We start from the raw sequence: 19,511 nt of genomic DNA, 5'->3' as shown, positions 1-19,511 counted from the left end.
AAAAATTTATGAGCATTGTCTATGCAATGATCCTCATAGTTTTTCTTGTATTCATATGTCATGGTTGGGCTAATCACTTTAATCCTCTTAATATCACTCGTGATTCAGATGATTATGCAACACTCAAAGAAAATTACCATTAGGTAATATATAAGTTTGGGGTTTCATTTTGTAATTCATTATATTGTATATTAGCAGAAAATTATTCATACAAAAAATGATATTTTTATTTGACCAAATATATAGGCAACCAATTATTCCAGCCACATTTCAATATAACTAATACATTAAAAAATTTCTTCCACTAAGTAAAATAACCAACCACCCATCATGTAAATTCACTGTGCAAAAAAATGTCCCTCCAAAAATTACAATTACAAAGGCACCAATCTAAAGTATTTGGGACCGCTATGTTATTGACATCGCAGTAATACCTTGTTATGCTGATTTTAGTATCTAGCAGTGATATCACCACATGTCAATACCTTAGCTGTTCCCAATGCTTACATAGAATGAGTGTATTTTGCACTTAACAAAATTATGCTTAGTTTTGTTTGATGCTCTTCTTTCTCTGACACCATATTTGCTGCAGGTAATATTTTCAGGACAAAATAAAACAAGAAAGAGCAGTGCAACAATTTCAGAGAGTAAAAATCATTTGCCTTGACCGGTATTCAAACCTTGATCCCTTGATGTCCTGTGGAGTGCTTTAGCCAGTTAAGCTATCGAGGTGTCCTCTTAAACTCTGAAATTTTTGTAAAATACAGCCCAAGTGTTTAAAGTTGACTTTAACCTAGTGGACTGTGTCATATCGCACTCGACTGCAAATGGCTGTGACATTATAGGTACTGCATTTTGTCACAACATTTTGTTCCTTTAATGCCCCCAAAATTTCAGAGTTTCAGAGGACGCCTCGATAGCTTAATTGGCTAAAGCACTCGGCCGGACATTGAGGGATCCGGGTTCGAATCCCGGTCAAGGCAAATGATTATTATACTCTAAAATAGTTGCATTAAAATACATATTAGTGGATGAATCTGTTGAAAGTTACTGTTGTGGCGTCTCCTGCAGTTTCTTGGAAGAATAAGAAGTTTATTCAAATCAGGTAAAAACACTGATAGATTGATAGAAAAAATGAAATGGACCCAATAATTCATCCATTTGAATCACATTTGGATGGCTATTACAATTCATTCTATTTTAGAATTGCAGGTAAGCAATTGAGGAAAATGTGATGGAATGCTCAGCTATGATAAACTTGGTTTTGATTTAATTCTAAAAAAGCAAATAAGTTCAGTCCCTTGGTAGACGGCCATATCACACCCAGCTGAAACCACTCAAGCAGCAATGTGATGATGCTTCCAGCTGCCCTTCCATTCATTTATTCCATTGTCCCGGAGAAATACGATCCGGTCACCAATACTAACATCATCTGCTTCATAAAATTCCAACATTGTTGGATGCAATTTATACGTGGCTCTGGAAATAGAAATATTTTTATAAGTTGCATGGTATAATGTTAAATACCACTAGTGCATGAGAGTCACATGAAAAATAAAAAAAAAAATAATCATGGGGAGCTTTAAAAATTAACCACTCATTCTCATTAAATGAAAGGATATGTTGAGTATTCAGAATAGTGTTTGCCATGCATCTACATGTATAACGTTCCAAAAAACAGGATTTTAAATGTTGCCATCTATGTTATGTTCAAATAATGGAGTTACTGATACACAATTTAGGTTTAAAGTACAATCTGAAATACCCCCTCAAAATAGTAACATATTAATGTCAAAATGCACCATGAAATAGCCAAAGCTCTAAAAATATACATGTGCAAAATACATACCTGCCAAGATCACATTAAAATATCAGTTCAAATATAATATATAAGCTGTGAGTGAAACAATATGAAATGCCACATTAATTCATTCTCCCTCAATTTTCCATTAAAATCAAATGCATAACTCATACTTTAAAATGACAAATTACTGAAAATAATCGCTTTCAGTAATGCTCATTATCACAAAATAATAAAAAAACACCAAACATGGAGATCAGATTTCAGTGAGAGAAAAAGTAAATCTTCCAGGAACAAATTTAAAGTGCAGAAAAATATATATTGGTATGTGTGTGTCTGAATGTGTCATTGTCAGACCTAAAACACTTTTAAGGAGAGAAATCAAATAAGAACAAAAATATTTTGCAACGTTTTTTCAGCATAGAGAGCTGTTAGATGAGTGTTTAAAGGAAAGTTTAGATGCTGAGAAAATTAAGGTTTGTGGGGCCCTTCTTATGAAAAGGTATAACAACATGACAAACTAATTATAGAAAGGCTTTATGTATGATAAAAGTTCTATGATGGTCTTGATGGCCATATCTGGAAGGATATTACTCACATTTCTCAAGAGCAATTGCTTCCCTTTTCCATGGCAAACCATAAAAGTTTCAATAGGACAAGTCAACAAAATAAATGAATGCAATTCAGTATAAGGTCCCAGGTATGTTGGAAGAGAACTTCCAAATTTCAAAGATTTTGTAATTTATTCCAGGGTTTTATTTCAAACCCTAGAGGTTTAAAATGCTTTAATCTCTCAGCCAGGCACATTAGGATTGATATTTGCAAGTGACAACACCGTCAAAAATCCTAATGTTTCACTAAAATAAAACATTTGAGGAATTTAAACTCATTAAAGATCTACACTTTCAGAAGGGTGAAGGATGTTATTTCAATGGAGACAATTAATCCCTGGAGGAGAGTTGGCATAAAAGCTGATCAAGCACAAATTATATGTAAGACTGGCCTTCATGGCGTAATCATATCTTTTAAAAATTCCCCCTTGGTGGAGTTGGTCCCTGAAAATATTTGATTCCAATGATCCTTCATGTTATTTCGTGCTTGTTGCGATATAATGTGGGAAAATGGAATTTTCATATTCACAGATAGAAAAAAAAATAGAAGTCTCAACACACAAAAGGCTGAAACTTACACATGGTTTGGTTGAGACAGGGTTTTAAAACCAGCCTTGACCTCCTGTAGCAACTCATCATGGCTAGATTTCAGCTCATCCCATTCAATCCTCTGCCCCTGATGGCAAATGTGTGACCTGATCTTACAATAGAGTGGCTCTCCATTATAAATGTGGGCATACTCGCTTGAGGAGAGTTCTTCAATTCTCCCTTCAGCTCGAACCTTGAAAATGAAACGAAAATGTATATGAAATGAATAAATATAACACTCAAATCCAGAGGTAATATAACAAAAAACCATAATCATTAACATGGTTACGAAATATACAGTTTAATTAAAAATTGGCAATTTTCCACAAAGTAAAATTTAATGCGACCGGTTTAAATGTAACTACATCATCATCATCACCTAATGATGATGTAGTTGCATTGAAACCAGTCGCGTTAAATTTTGTTTTGTGAAAAATTGCCAATTTTTAATTTATCATGATGTTCCACCATATCATGTCTGATACGTCTGTTTTTTTTTTGGAAGTATACAGTGCCCAGGAAAGGAAAACTGAACTATGATTAGAATTATTTTATCGTTATTACTATGAGACATAAGGATCGCTAATTTTTAAATTAATAGCTCTCATATATCAATATCAATAAATAAATTTAATAAAACAGAAATGCACAAAAAAGGAAAGAAATTCATACATTTGTGAATTTTCGGTGGTCAAACAACTTTTCTCAAGGGAGAGAACGAAGGAACTGAGGTGAAGGTTTTAACAGAAGGGGCTGGGGACCTTGGATGGAAGGGGAAGGAGGGGAAAGGTTTGTGAGGGGAACTTTCAGAAGTATGGGAATAATAAGGAAGGTTTTGGGAGCCAAGGGGGTATGAAAATATTGGAAATTTGGGGTCCTTAATGTCTAATATGGTTTATTCCAGGAATGAAGGAGCCAGATAAATGTCTGCTTTATTGTTTTGAGTTTGAGTAGAGGATGAGAAGTTGAGAGGGATGCTAATCTAGTGTCCATCATTTTGATCTTGGAAATGATAATTGAGGGGGTTTCCCGTTGCCATCCTCAATACTTATATAATAAATGTGAAACTCCAATAGCCGTAAGCAGTTTACCTTTCTAAACAAAGTAAAAATGAAAATAGTTGGCTAGCGCCACAAGTCAAGAAGGGGTAAAAGGTAAGAAAGGAGAGGATAAGAAAGGTGAATACGAATACGCGTATTTTGGCCACAAAGTAGCCCTCTTCAGCGTACTGAAGGGTAATCGTCACTACAACACAAGTCGAAGTGAGCTCCTCACTTCGACTTGTGTTGTAGTGACGATTGAGTGAATAGTTGGCGCTAGCCAACTATTTTCATTTTTACTTTGTCTAGAAAGGTAAACTGTTTACGGCTATTGGAGTTTCACATTTATTATATATTACTAGCCGTAAGAGCTCATTTCTTTCAATATCCTCAATACTGTTTTTAAGGTGACACCATCACTCAATGCCCCACTGGGATCATCTCAGCCTCACTGAGGAACAGATGCTGCGTGGACTACCTATTGTCTGGATCCTAACCTTCAACCTATCTGGCATGGGTGACCCTACCAGGAGCAATCATTGCTCCCGCCAGCACAGCTCTAGGGGTCATCGGAAGGCACAAGCCCTTCCTCCATGTCAAGGTTGTAGCCCATGGGAGGGATATACATATAATTATAATTATATATATATATATATATATATATATATATATATATATATATATATATATATATTTATATATGTGCATGTATATTTATTTTTTTTTTCAAACACAACAAATTATTGGCATAAGAACTGATTTGTAGCATAAGAAATAACAATTAAAATGACTAATGCAATAGCCACCTGGGCAATAACTTACTTTTATGGGTGCACAATTGATAAACATCAGCCCACTCTGTGTGTGTGAATGACATGGATTTATAAATTGACCTGTAGCTTTTAGAAATATCTTCAAAATTTTGAAATCAAGATTCTAAGATGACCTTTAATTATTAAAGATGAAAAAAGAACAAAATAAATATGTAACACATAATACAGACTCTAGCTTTTGAAAACAGTTTTTCAAATCAGAAAACTAACATGTATTCTCTGGAGTCATGAAGAGGCCTCTATGAGAAAGCTCAATAGGGTCCTAACCTTACTGAGAGTAAGTGCCTTAATAAGGTGCGAAGGCACTCAGTCGACCACACAGTCTGAATAGCAAACTAGGACACTTTTGTAGGAACTTCCTATAGGGTCAAGAAACCAGCTGGAGTAAGTACAACATTATAGTCATATATGATGGATCAATGCTGAAGAGAACCCAACAGCTCTTATTTTTCAAAAGCTTTGATAAAGGTTTGAGCTCAAACAAATAAAAATTTAACACTCACCTGTCTTGCTATAGTGCGTTCGCCTAATTTGTAGCCCCAGAAGAATGTGAAGGCAACTACTGGGTTATCTTCCTGTGAATTAAAAAATGATAACAATACCAAATTTTATTGCTGGTGAAAAAAGCAATTAGAATTATAACATAATTTATTTCAAGAATAAAAGGATATCCAAGAGTAAATGAAAGTGTTATCACAATCATATTTTTCTGAAATTACATGTGCCTTATGAAATTATTCAACCTAAGAGATCTCTTCCTGCCAACATTTCTCATAAGACTTTTATCTGAGGAATTCTAGTGAATGTTGAAGATGGCATGAAAATATTTGGAATAATAAAAATAGAAGATTGATTAATAATTTTAAAGTAAAATAAAATGGCGATAAATAGGTCATCCACATATATTTTCCCTATTACTTCCTGAGAGTGTTTTAACCTTCTTGTATTGCATTGCAATTTCACCCTCCCTCAGTAAGCTTTCTGTATGCTTGCACTGCATCTTCCATCACGCTTCTTTTTTTCTATTTGTTACTCGTCTCAATTTATTATATCTATATCTACGTAATACCCTGCAAGCCGTCACAAGGACATGTGCCAGGGGGTGATAGGTCACCAGCCATTCTACATATATTCCTTGTATTACCTCATGCACCTAGCACTCTGCGATCCCCTAAAACTATATGGAAAGGGGCAACCGAACATCAATCATGCAGCGTGCCTACATATATTACGAGCATTACATGGCTAGTAGCTATTCCCATGCCTACACAAATAGGGCAAGAAAAAACATTTAAAAAGTGCAGGCACATATGCAATTCAGACACTTATTACCGGTTAGTACTCTACATCTTCAGCACAGACAATTCACAAATACAATAGACTTTGTACACATTCACCTACACCCCATCTGGCACAAAAGCGCATGGTGGGGGGTGCCCTTGGGCACCTAGTCAGGTGTTATGACGCCTGACTTAGAGTTTTGTGGAAGTTTAATCTTGTGTAACCCTATTTTTGACAGTGGGTACCAATTATTTCATAGGTATTCCCATTTTATTGTTGTCACGAATAGTTAACGGGAAAATGAATACTTGAATCTATCACTTTGACAGTGCAGCTCTCTAATTTTGTGGTAATTGACAGCCCTGCCAATGTAATTTAGGAGGCCTAATTATATCTCCAACGTTGGTTGCAAAACCATACGCTTTACATCTTTGTATCTTGGTGTCATAAGTATACATACATCTTCATTCTGACCAGAATTGTAGAATTTTTAATTCAACATTTGTTATTTAAAGGGCTACTACTTTAATTGCATCAACATTGTGTTCAATAAGACTTCAATTGGAAATGCCAAAGGATTATTGCTAACCATGATACCCAACTTAAAAATAATTAACAAATGGGATCTCACTGAGTGGATTATTTTGCATATCCTTGTTCCAAGAGCACTCATGATGAAGATGTTTCACTTTTATCATCAAGAAAATTTTTGTGGCTCATTTCATAACAGTATGAAGAAGAATTAACTAATACCTAATCTTAATATTATGTAATTATATTGTAAAATAGATTTTCCTTTGTCATTAAACCAACACATTAATGGAAGAATTAATACATGCTGTATGTATGCAATTTCTAATTTGGGCTAAACACTGTTATCAACCCATAAACAAGTAACTTACATAAATTAGTTAGACTGATATTTTTAATTAGCAACTGAGATATATAGTTAGGTACATAGGTGTCTATGTTTCATTCAAGGCGAAAACCAATGACTTATTCTATGCCCCTTCAGAATTTTTATTTGAAAATCCTTGGAAAAGTGAATAAAATTAGGGCATTAAAACAAATATTAACACATTAGGGCATATGTGATTGGAAAGGATTACTAATATTTTTAGGCCTTATCCTGAAAACGACAGGAGTTTCAAGAGGAGAACAGCCAAAGACCTCTACTTAATTACTTTTTCTTATTCTCTTTTGATCTGACCTGGTTGGTTTCAAAATTATTGATTGGTTTTACTGTATTTTTTATACCTGTAAATTTAAATTTTGTGTTGTGACTGCAATTTTTAAATACTGCTAGGTTAAACTATCCTTTGTTTGGTTGGCACAACTGCATTGTTGATTGGTTGATACTGCACTTTGATTGATTTCACTGTACCTTGTCACCTGGCTGATTGCCAAATTGCATTTTAATAAATAAATAGATAAATAATACAATTTTGTGAGCTCAAAATATTCAGATCAAGTGAATTTGAATCCAATAGTGACAGTTCAGTTTTAAAGTTAAAAATTATGCTGATAAAATTAAAAAATGTAGCTGTAATCTTTTGTGTAGTTTAGAACAAAGGGAACTAAATGCATAATACCACAATAATTAATTTGAGATTTGATTAATATGACATTTAGAATGCCTTACCCACTGCTTGCACTTTAGGCTCCTCCGGTCAGTCATGATTATGAATCCATCATCATCTAGCTGGCGTAATAAAAGGCTTCTGGAGGTCACATGGCCTGTACTGCAGAGTTTACGATTTTATTATAATTAGATATCAGTTTTAATGGTCGATGAATAGATGAATGACATATTTTTTAATGGAAAATTACTAATAATTTTTCTACTCAAGGCAGGATTTTAATCCTTATGCAAATGGAATATCCCTCAAACACTATTCCATAAGAAAACATTTTTGTGCATGAATATTAAAAAAACTGAATCCTAATAAAACCTCATCAGAATTGAATTGCAGAGTGAATAGTTCTGAAGTTTTGAAGAAAAATATAAATCTCTATAACTGGTTCAAAAGTAATTTTTTTACTTATGTCTACCACAAAACTAAATGAATAATAATCAAAGTATGGTATTTATAAGCTTCAACAATGTGGCCACTTTCTAAAATTTAAATTTTTTAATATCCCTATTAGCTTATCAAACTCTGTGAACAATATTGTGATAACAAAGAGCAAAAATCATGCCTGGTTTGGTCATGCATCTAATTGTCGTAAAAGCTAAAAATTTACTCCTGATTGATTTCAAAGCAGGCGACAGTGTTGCATTTTTATTTATTGTTAGCGTCTATTAGGGTATGAAAGTTGTGGATGGAAGAAATTTAATGGATTAATTCACAGTATTTATTAGAGATACATTCAGCTAAAACTTTTGTCAGATCAGCGTTAGTTTTGATCCCAAAAAAGGGAAAGGCTGCTGATATATGTGACGACTACAGAGATTTTACATGCAGTTTTCAGGATCATCAATATGAGGATGGAGAGGAAGGAAAACTTTTACTTAGAGGATGATAAATTTGGGTTCAGTTATGGGAGAGGCATGCATGATGCCATAGCAGTGATGATATAATATATCTAATAGAAAGGAACATACAATAAAATCAGGATGCATTTGTCTGTTTTGAAGATTTTGGGAATGCATTTGATTAAGTGAATTGGGTGGAATGAATTAATGTATTGTAGAAAATAGGAGTAGATTGATGAAATAGGAGACTTACCCACAACTTGTGTATGTCTAAGACTCCTCAGATGTGGGTTGCAGGTGGGCAATAAGGATGGGCAGTGTTAGGAAGAGGGTTAAGACTAGGGTGTCCATTATCACCTGTGATTTTCAATGTTTATATGGGTGTAAATGATTAAAGAGGCATTGGACGAACTGGAGTTAGGAATGGAAGTTGGTTGACAATTTAAAAAAATCATTTAGAAATTCAGATGATCAAGTTTTAGTTTTTAGTCAGCCAAGAGGTTGCAAGCATTGGTCAGTACATTATAAAATCAGTGAGATATGTATAGTATGAATATCACAGTTAACAAAACAAAGGCTTGGGGGTTCTAGGGAAGGAGGAGGTCTAGCTAGATCAGATCATCTTTTGGGCAAGGCTAAAAATGTAGGGGTGTTAAGGTGGTGACCAATCAAAACCTACCTTAAATGGGGGACTGCCAAATAATAATAATTCTGGATTGATTTTGCAATGTCATATTTGTAAAATACCTAGTACATCAAAGACCCAATGAAACAATTCCATTGAATTTTAAAGCCATTACCAGAAACTCTAACTTACTAATAGATTGTTTTCCTTAATTTGTGAATATTTAAAAGAGTGCAAATTTAACTGCTTCCTTTTGATTTTTTAATTCATTTTATTATAGATGCTAGTCATTGAAATGTTCCATTAGTTCTTTAATTTCAAAGAACTGATATTCATGGACACCAGCTTCTTGAAATATTGTAGGGAACTGGCAAATAAGTTTTGTGTTTAATTATTATTCAGCCCAATATCTTTTTTCTTTTACCAGTAATGCTATTTTCTCAGGATTAGTTTTTAGTAAGTTAAATAAGTTTTAAGTAGTTTTTGGTAAGTTCTAATCAGCCTGGCTTAGTAACACAATACCGGCTAACCCAAAATCAAGGAGAACTCAGCAAAGGGGTAGGTTTTCTCTCTCCTACTGGTGCCATTGTTTATGCTGGTTAGTATCTTATGACTCATAACGATAATGGATTATGCTTTTGACTTCATGAAGTATTAGTGATTATAAGGTGTGTGGTAAGTTAACCTCTTAAGCACATGTCATAGTGCAATGGGACTGGATGATTCCATTTTCACTCTGCAAGCTAAGTCCTCTAAGGACGTGTCTATTCTTACCTGGAGGAAGAAGAGACGGATATCCGGTTAGCAAAAGGCACATCAGCTTCCTTGGCTGCTTCTAACCATCCTTTGAAAAGGTCCATTGGGTCACTCGATGGTGGAGTGATCTTGAACAAATAGGATGTTTCACTGAACCCTGATGATGAAGTGGGGAATGGTGCCTGTGAAGAGCAGGGAATAGAGTAATCTTAGAGAAGAGCAGTTTACTTGTATGAGTGTATATCTGGGTAGCTCTATAGAACAGCTTTAAGAAAAAAACAATTTCTTTAGTTACAATTAGGTCTGTATCAGTGAATTTAATCCCAATTGCTAAACTGTCAATCGCTCAATTGTCAATGAAGAGTTTGCAAACGAAAAGAAATTCGAGAGCTATCGTAATAATACCACGAACGCGCAAATCTAAGAAATAAACAACAGCCATCATTCAGTTATAAGTGTACCCTTAGTGTAAAATTGAACAAAAACTAAAATAACAGATTCTCAACTTAACACTACAAGTACGCTAAGGTGAAGGGTTAATTAATGTTAAGTGATATTGAAAAATGTATCTCTGAATTCCTTAATCCATTAATCACGAACTGAAAACATCCGTAAAATTATAAAATACGACGCTAAAAGTAATATATAAAAGGAATTCAGAAAGCAATAACCACAATTAGCTGCAGCCTTCTGCCATTTCTAAACTTATCAAACGACATGAAAACGTATCTTAACGGCACAAGAAAAGTTTACAAATCCTTTAAACTATAAATTAAAGCAGTAAATTTATAGCATAAAAAAGAACCTGCTAACTGAAATGAGGTCCAAAACCGAACAATGCCGTTCAAATACGTAATCGACATCAACTCATAGTCCTCTTCTCGGCGTGCTGCTTTCAAATCTTACGTTAGTTGGAATCTCACTCGTCTGGATTCTCGAATAGGCTTTGTTAAATGATCCTTTCATGAAGCCCAAACATTCGCTCGGAAATTACAGCATTAATGTAAATTTAAATAATTTATAAATAAAAGTGATCAGTTTTTAATGCTGGTTATTTTTAAGGAAAGGTATTTATTTCATTTCAATACTCCAGTTTGAATTTTATTAGCAGAGACAAAGAAATTCTCGGGGCTCAGACTGTGTCCATGTAAAACCTATCTTCAATGGCAGAATACCATCATTAGGAATGAGTGATTTTATCCATTACCGAACATCTAATACGTAGCTAGTTCTACATAATAAGCAAACTGTATGGATGAAAATTACTTATTAAAGGAACTAAAATACAAAGCAGTACTAGTAACATCTACGGATGTGGTATGAACGGATAATATAAATGAGATATAACACGAATTATTCAATGGAATGCTGAAAGAAACGAAATCGAATATTTTATCAAGCAAAGTAAATGGAAAAGTACACAGACCTATGAGGTACAAAAATGTCAGCATGAGGAAACATGAAACTCGTCACAGAAACTCTTTGGATCTTATGGAGGCCGTAAAACTGAAGAAGTTGAAAAATATTTGCTACAACTTAACAAAAACTTTTAAACGATAAAAGTGTTTGATATCACATTAACATTTGCTAACTTTAAATTCTAGTCGTATATTCTGGTTTTACGATATGATAATCAGTATTTCGGGAGCAATCTAACAGCTGAGGTAATTCATAAACTTCAGAACTGGTTGACACAGAAGAACTTTTCTGGAAAGGGCGGAAGGGTGCGGATGAAACCGGACATCTCCAGTATCCCAAGGACAACAAAATCCGTCGAGGTAGATTGTTTAATGCTTAGTTTAACGTCCCTTACGAGAGACGAAAGAACCTTCGAGCCCGCTCAGCTCTTCACACGAATTCATCGGGTTGCTATCTTCGCTGTATTGTCCTCATCTTGGGATTTGGGAATTATATCGCCCCCCGCAGTCATGCGAGCTTCAATAGTTGCCCGAAAACACAAGTTTTGATGTTGTGTTGTTACAAAACAGCAACAAAAATAATTTGCTATTTTTTGAAATATTAAGTTTTTTAAACTTTGGAAACAGAACAGCATTTGATAGGTCTTTCACCATGAAACAGAATCTTAATAAATATGACCAAAAAGGCCACAAGCTATACAAATCAGTCAAAATCAAATCCTCTCCAACGGTAAGGAAGCAGGGCGTCAATAATTGAAATAAAAAAGATAACTCTCATTTAAAAAACTATAAATATAAACTTCCGTTGTATACAAATAAAAAAGATACAGCTCTCGTTAATCGTTGAATCTCCATCATAAATCCATTACAAACTTCTCGAACAATGGAATAACGACATGATATTTTTTTAAGCATAAAAAGCTGTTACGGTGATTCCTAATAAAATTTTAAAATGAGAGTATGATTCATATTGAGTTAATGTATGAATGAAAAATGTTCCATGGGTTTAAAGAGTGAAGTTAATTTAAATTTTTAGAACGAAGGAGAGATAATGAAGCAAAAATGTATAATGAAGGAAAAAAAATAGAATTTTTTAAAACTAAAAGGCCATAAAATTTGCACGCAAAAAGAACTTAAAATAATGTAGGCAGAAGTTTATTCCGAAATTAGAGGTCTGTACCCCAATGAAAAAAGTCAAATATATATTCACGAACTTGACAGGATAAGGGGATTGAGAAATTGCAGTGATTAATGTAACGGCTTCCTATCCCGAAGGGTCGGGTAAGAATCCTAGAAGTGGCAAGAATTTTCAGTGGTATTCCTATCCCTACGTGGGACGATTTGTGGAATACACTTTAAGTGTGTGCGCCATTTATCGGATGGAAATTTTAACTCTGGACCTTATGCACCTATCGTGAATAGTAGGCTAAAGCCGACGCCAGGTCTCTCTCCATCCTTCCTTCATTCTCTAAACATCCTTCCCATACCAAATTCACTCATCTATCCCTATTGGTTCAATTTTTTTATATCGACGTCAACGCTACTTTCACCAGCTTCCTATGAAACACTTCCTAATAGGTGAACCAGTAGCAACACTAAACATTACCAGTATGGGTTCCTCATGGAGTTAAATTGATGACCGAATTAGATTGTGTGCAGCGTAGAGGAGCTAGATTTGTAAAATTCTGCTATGATGAGCTTAGTGGCGTATCGAAATTATTAGAAGAGCTAGGTTGGAAACAACTCCAGGAGGTTAGGTTAAATTACAGATTAAATCATCTCTTGCATAAATGGGAAGGAAGTCTCTTTGCCGATGACCGTGAAAAGGTATTGTTAATCCCATCGTACTACGGAAATTAGACGTAGAACATAAATTTACGATGTAATTTTCCCACGAACGATAAGGGATCAGAATAACAATATCCGACCACGCTTTGAGGGGGGGGGTATTTTTTTCATCCTAAGTAGCTTAGCACATGTGCTATCTTCATCTCATCCAGATTCAGCCATTGTCCTACTTCTTACATACTTACAGCTCATCTCTTATGCGTGGAGAAGTATATCTCACAATTGCGTGGATCATGTACCTGTAGTATCAAAATCTACATAATTCTAATTATATATATATATATATATATATATATATATATATATATGGATAAGTATACATATACATATGTATATATTAATGGAACATTACGAGAAACTAAATTTATGTTGTTTCACTCATAGTATGTACTCACTCCCTGTAGGGTGTGAGTTGTATACTAACATTCCCTAGCAGTGGCTTGCAGGGTACCATGTAGAAAAAAATCTTTATCATTTAAAATCAGCAGGTTTTCCACGGTCTGATAATCAATGGCATCTTATTGACTGGGCAAGCAACTTTGATGGTACCCACGAATGCGGCAGAGAAAGTGAGCCACTGCGCGGTTGTAGGTCGCCTGAGAGCCTGGCCAGCCACCAAATTTCGCCTCATTTTGTCCAGCCAAGGCCTCTTTATTTACTCAATTGGTGCTGCGTTACGTGCTGAGAATCGCGTAGGCTAGCGGCATGAACGATCAATCGCAAGGAGAAAGTCGCCCAGCTCAAACAAAACTCGTTTTATTTTAATAGGCCAGCTTAACCAAAGGGGTAGGTTATATAAAGTCGATTACAAAAAAACATCTTCCTGAAAAATTCATTGACTGTTATACAACCGTTGCTCGCATAAACTTGTATAAACCGTTGCGGTGTGCAAAAATCGCAAAAAAATTATAAAATCGGCAAAAAATATGTGAGGTTAATATTGTTGCTACAAGTAATTTAAAAGCGTGTGTTTTTCGTTTTACCTCGTAATTTCACACACATCAAAATAATTTAAAGAAATATCAATAGTATTTATTAATTAAATCAATTTATATAGTACGGGCTATATCAATAAATCTGCCTACATCCGTATAATACCGTGGAAGCCATCTGTAAGGTGTTTCAACTTCAACCACTCCAAATATGTACAACGCATTTAAAGTAGTACTCACGTACAATACTTGAAGGACTGGGCATTACAAATAAATGTCGTCAAAATAGGAGGTGAAAAATTTAGTGCGTCAAAGTTGCTAAGAATAGATTGACCATTATTAGAAAGATAACTTGCTCTCCGTAAAATATTTCTAGAAGATTAAACAAAAATAAAATGAATATCCACTACACGCCGATGAATGAAAGAAAAAAGAAACGATACCACCATTGTAAAATAGTTAACACGAGTTAGCATGGGACAGAACCAGTTGCCATAAAAAAAAGAAAATATAAAACGAACATGAAGCCTCTACCACCTAGAGATGCTATCTATCGACTGACTGGGCCACAACTTTCTCTTCTTTCTATCGTTCTCTTGCCCCTTGGCCTCTATGCGGGACCCTTCCTTTCTCTAGGAGGAAGGCCCACACAAAGGAAAGTGAGGGGAAAATTCGTGGACCAAGTAAAGAGGGATGTGATGTAACTGAGAACAGGAGTGCTATAATTTGATTTAGAATTGGAGTGAATGGAAAAATTCCACGGACCAATTTTTTGAATGAAAAAATAACGAATGAATAATGTAAAATGTGTACAATATGATCAAATATCTCGACATATTGACTCTGAAATTACACTGAGCCTTATGTAACAAGCTTGCATTTAAATTATTCTGTGGGTACGCATGGCAATTGAACACAACCCCGTGCATGTAAGAAGTCAAGGCAATGAAATAGCTCGATTAACTTTGTAAATGGAGTTTGTGTTAACTTTCGAAAATAATAAAACCTCGCGAAAATTTTATTTTTTTAAACTCTAAACCTTAGTTTTCCATATAAACTTCCGCTAATCACTGTCTTTTGTAACCATGCCACGTAACCATAAAGTTTGTGGGAGAGGTCAGTAACATAACCTTCAAACTCATTTAGAGCGATTTGGAACGGAAATACAGCCGAAGTAAGTCGCTATTGCTTACTCTAATGTGAAACCGCACTTGTTTGGCTTGATAATTGACATCGTCTGCATATGCCTGGATTTGACAAATTCTCGAACGAGTTCCGAGTGAAATTCACGCACTTTTATAAGCTGGTGGAAGAAAAATACTTTGACCTTGAGCAGTTTCCTAACCTCTCCTGGCAATTTTTCGGATAATATTCCTCTCTCCGTTGGATAACAACCTTGCACGAAATAAATTCGCGGGAAAATCCAAGGATGCCCCTTGCCCCCCCCACCACCTGTCGTCCCGATCATCACTCAGGTTTGATCTTTTCTTGTGATTGAACATGAGTGAATTGGCATCTATTAATGGTCTTTTACATACACACATCTTACGTTCAGCGACGAATCCAGGAGTAACAGTGGAGGTTCATGGAAGTCGCCCCCCCCCAAACGTTACGCCCTAGTTGATATGTTATTCCTTTTATTCGATACCAAAAAATTGTTTAAAAATACCAAAAAACCAACAATATCATCAATTTGATTTTAACAAAACTATTACATTTCATTTCTAATTGAATCCAATCTCCTCTCCACCTCAAATCGCTCAACATCATGAGCAGGAATTTACCCTAAATCCGCCTCTGCTAAAGATGGATTTGCGGTTAAAGTTGGTTGTAAAGTGTGCATAAATTGTAGTGGATCTGATGTTTGTTCCTTGAATAAACATTAATCCCTCGAATTTAACCTCCTTCCTAACTACCTATTGATTTAACCTCCTAAAGCACTATAGTCTGAGAGGAGACGTTACACGTATGATCTCATATTGGCCGCCTGGCGTCGGCAAGGCCTGCACGTCAGGTCTGTAACACCCAAAGACAAGGCAATAATGTTCGGGAGAGTTTGCGACATATAAAATTGCACCCTCCGTTTTGGGCTTCAGATCCAGCTCCCCCAAGAAAGAATAAAGACGCCTTTGACACTCCATTAAGATTTCCAGTCACCATAGACATATTCGTACAGACGCATCTCTGAAAGGACAGAGTAAATGACGAATAAATCAAATTGACAGTATGAAGGTAGAAATAAAAATCAAAACTACTACATAGTAAACCTTATCAACAAATATAATATTTTTCTTATAGGCCTGAACTAAGGGGGGTGTGATCTCATTTACTCTGACCATAGGGTTGTCAAAGAATGATAATTACGACGAATAGCACGAGTCCAAATATAATGTACGATATCACGAGCCTCAGCTAACTAAAGCTATTCCTATTTGTGAATGTGTTTGTCAGTTCAGCTGAATTTTTCTACAAACGTACATACATGGTGTCCTGCAAACTAGGGTGCATGGCAGGTGATGATTACACACAAGACTACCTTTGACACAAAATACTTTTCCCTCCTAGCGTAGTCGGTAAGTGCTATCCCCTATAGTCGGTGGGAGAAATAGCATCTTAAAGCTATCTCCTTTACAATTAATTTCTATAATTTTATTGTAATGATCCTGCCTACAGTAGCACGATGGGGCTAATAACACATCTTGAACATCATTGCTAAATAAACGTCCTTATGTGAGAGGTCTAATATGTAGTTCAAACTTCTCTCCATGAGTGATTTCAAACCTAGACCTTCTATTAAATTTGATACGCTACTCAGTTTATCAAAACAAAATTTTAAAAATTTACCTCATCTACGCGGCACGCAATCTAATTCGGCAAACTATCCAACTTATTGTAACAACAAATGGCACTTCAGTCTTTGTTTGCCTAAAAACTTGTATATAGCTTCCCTAAATCAAAAGAATCCGCCACGGTATGCGGCCGAACGACGGTACTATTTTCTTGAAATATGTAATTACTTTCTTACTCAGCCCTGGCACTCGGAAAGCGATTCCCGGATTGGAAATTCAGGTCACAGAACATGAGGTGAGAGTAGTTGGGGAGGAAAATAAGTGCCCACTCTGTGGATCGGAAAGTTGCTTGCGGAGGTCAGGGAAAAGCTGAACATACGAGTAGGAGCGCTGAGGAGCTAAGGCTAAGACCTTGGCATTGGTTCGGAGGAGACAAAAATTCTCAAGTATTAACCCGCGAAGGCCAAAACCTGCCGGTTTGGTCTGAAGGGTAGACACGGGTGAGGTTAAATTCACGTCCTAATCGACCAACAGAGGACCTCAGAGGCTAACCAGAAATATTCGGCAAGAAAACTGGTTCACGTAATTTTATTCGTTCTTATATAACGACTGCGAGGAGTATGCTGGTGATTTCCTCCGCTGGAAAAAATGGGCACTGTACTCCACTCAGTAACATTAACAGTTCGGAAATTGTAGGTGTTCCAAGTTTCATCCATGCTTCACCTATAGAATTTCGATTTTTCACTAGTGTTCGTTTGGTTTAAAAATATTTCATCGGGATGTCTTGTTTTTAGATGAAATTTCCAAACTTCATCCTTCATCCCCCAAGTTTAGCGGAACAGATGGTCATAATTGATATATATATATATATATATACATATATATATATATACATATATATATATACATATATATACATACATACATACTACCTTGATCAAAAAGTTCCCGGAGGGTACCGTGTGGCGCTCCCATCGTTCCGATTTGAGTTCTGTTTTTTTTGTTAAATTGGTACATCTGTTGTTGATATTCCCTTTAAATCTTAGTGTCATAACTTGACATTTGCAAAAGTTACGTAGCCAAGAGTACATCTATCTCTGTGTGTGTTGGCGATTTTTTACAATTGCAGAAATGGATTTAAATTTGCAACAACGAACTTGTATTAAATTTTGCGTAAAAAACGGATTTAGTGGCGCACGGACGTTGGAAATGTTGGAAAAGTGTTTCGGCAACGATTCTCTAAAAAAAAACGGTCGTTTACCAGTGGCACGAGCGGTTGAGAAGTGGTCGTGAGTCAATCGAAGATGATGAACGCAGTGGCAGACCATCGACATCGAAAGTCGGTGAAAAAATTGATAAAGTAAAAGAAATGTTGGTCAATAACCGCAAATTAACCATCAGAGAAATAGCGGAGGACTTGAACATTGCCTATGGATCCGCCCAAGACATTGTGGTTAATGATTTGGGTTTCCGTCGTGTAGCAGCAAAGTTGGTTCCAAAAGACCTCAATTTCATGCAAAAAAGAGACCGTGTTGACGTCGCAAAAGACATTATTTGCGAGGCTGAATCCGATCCCACATTCATCAAAAGGATCATTACTGGAGACGAGACGTGGGTTTATGAGTACGACACGCAATCCAGACATCAGGCAAGTGAATGGCGTTCACCAAATGAGCCGAGACCAAAAAAACCACGTCGTTTTCAGTCAAAAAAGAAGGCAATGCTGACGGTTTTCATGGATTACAACGGTGTAGTGCATCATGAATTTTTGCCAGAAGGCCAGACAGTAAACAAAGAGTATTATTTGGGCGTTATGAGACGTTTGCGTGAAGCAATTCGCCGAAAGAGACCAGAAATGTGGGCAGAAAACTCGTGGATTTTGCACCATGATAACGCACCGTCGCACAGTGCTATCATTATTCGTAATTTTTTGACGAAAAATGCAACAAATACCATCCAACATCCACCGAATTCACCTGATTTGGCTCCCTGTGACTTCTTTCTGTTCAATCGAGTTAAAAAACCATTACGGGGAACGCGTTTTAGCAGCCGAGAGGAAGTAATGGAAAAATCGCAGGAAGCACTGATGGACATACCGAAAACCGAATATAAAAAAATGTTTCGAGGATTGGATCAAGCGCTGGCATAAGTGTGTTGCAGTCGATGGGGATTACTTTGAAGGGGACAATATAGATTTAGATGAATAAACTTGTATTTTTAATTTTCTGAATAAATTCCGGGAAATTTTTGATCAAGGTAGTATATACATATATATATACATATATATACATATATATACATACTACCTTGATCAAAAATTTCCCGGAATTTATTCAGAAAATTAAAAATCCAAGTTTATTCATCTAAATCTATATTGTCCCCTTCAAAGTAATCCCCATCGACTGCAACACACTTATGCCAGCGCTTGATCCAATCCTCGAAACATTTTTTATATTCGGTTTTCGGTATGTCCATCAGTGCTTCCTGCGATTTTTCCATTACTTCCTCTCGGC

At 35.7% G+C, this 19,511-nt stretch overlaps 1 protein-coding gene across 1 annotated transcript in view; it reads right to left on the bottom strand.

Annotated features, from left to right (window-relative positions):
* Positions 1–220: 220 nt before the first annotated feature.
* LOC139695070 (pyridoxine/pyridoxamine 5'-phosphate oxidase-like) overlaps positions 221–19,511 on the bottom strand; it is a 48,646-nt gene continuing 29,355 nt past the window's right edge. Inside the window, exons 2-6 of the mRNA XM_071593692.1 lie at positions 10,030–10,193; positions 7,797–7,896; positions 5,377–5,448; positions 2,991–3,193; positions 221–1,479 (exon numbers count right to left, since the gene is read on the bottom strand). Coding sequence (XP_071449793.1) covers positions 1,338–1,479; positions 2,991–3,193; positions 5,377–5,448; positions 7,797–7,896; positions 10,030–10,193 — 681 coding nt within the window. The 3' untranslated portion in view covers positions 221–1,337. The remainder of the gene's footprint in view (positions 1,480–2,990; positions 3,194–5,376; positions 5,449–7,796; positions 7,897–10,029; positions 10,194–19,511) is intronic.

The sequence above is a fragment of the Hetaerina americana genome, unplaced genomic scaffold (genome assembly GCF_022747635.1).
Source record: "Hetaerina americana unplaced genomic scaffold, ioHetAmer1.1.p SCAF_6, whole genome shotgun sequence".
In the NCBI taxonomy this organism is placed as follows: domain Eukaryota; kingdom Metazoa; phylum Arthropoda; class Insecta; order Odonata; family Calopterygidae; genus Hetaerina; species Hetaerina americana.
This window is presented reverse-complemented; position numbering and strand designations above follow the sequence as displayed.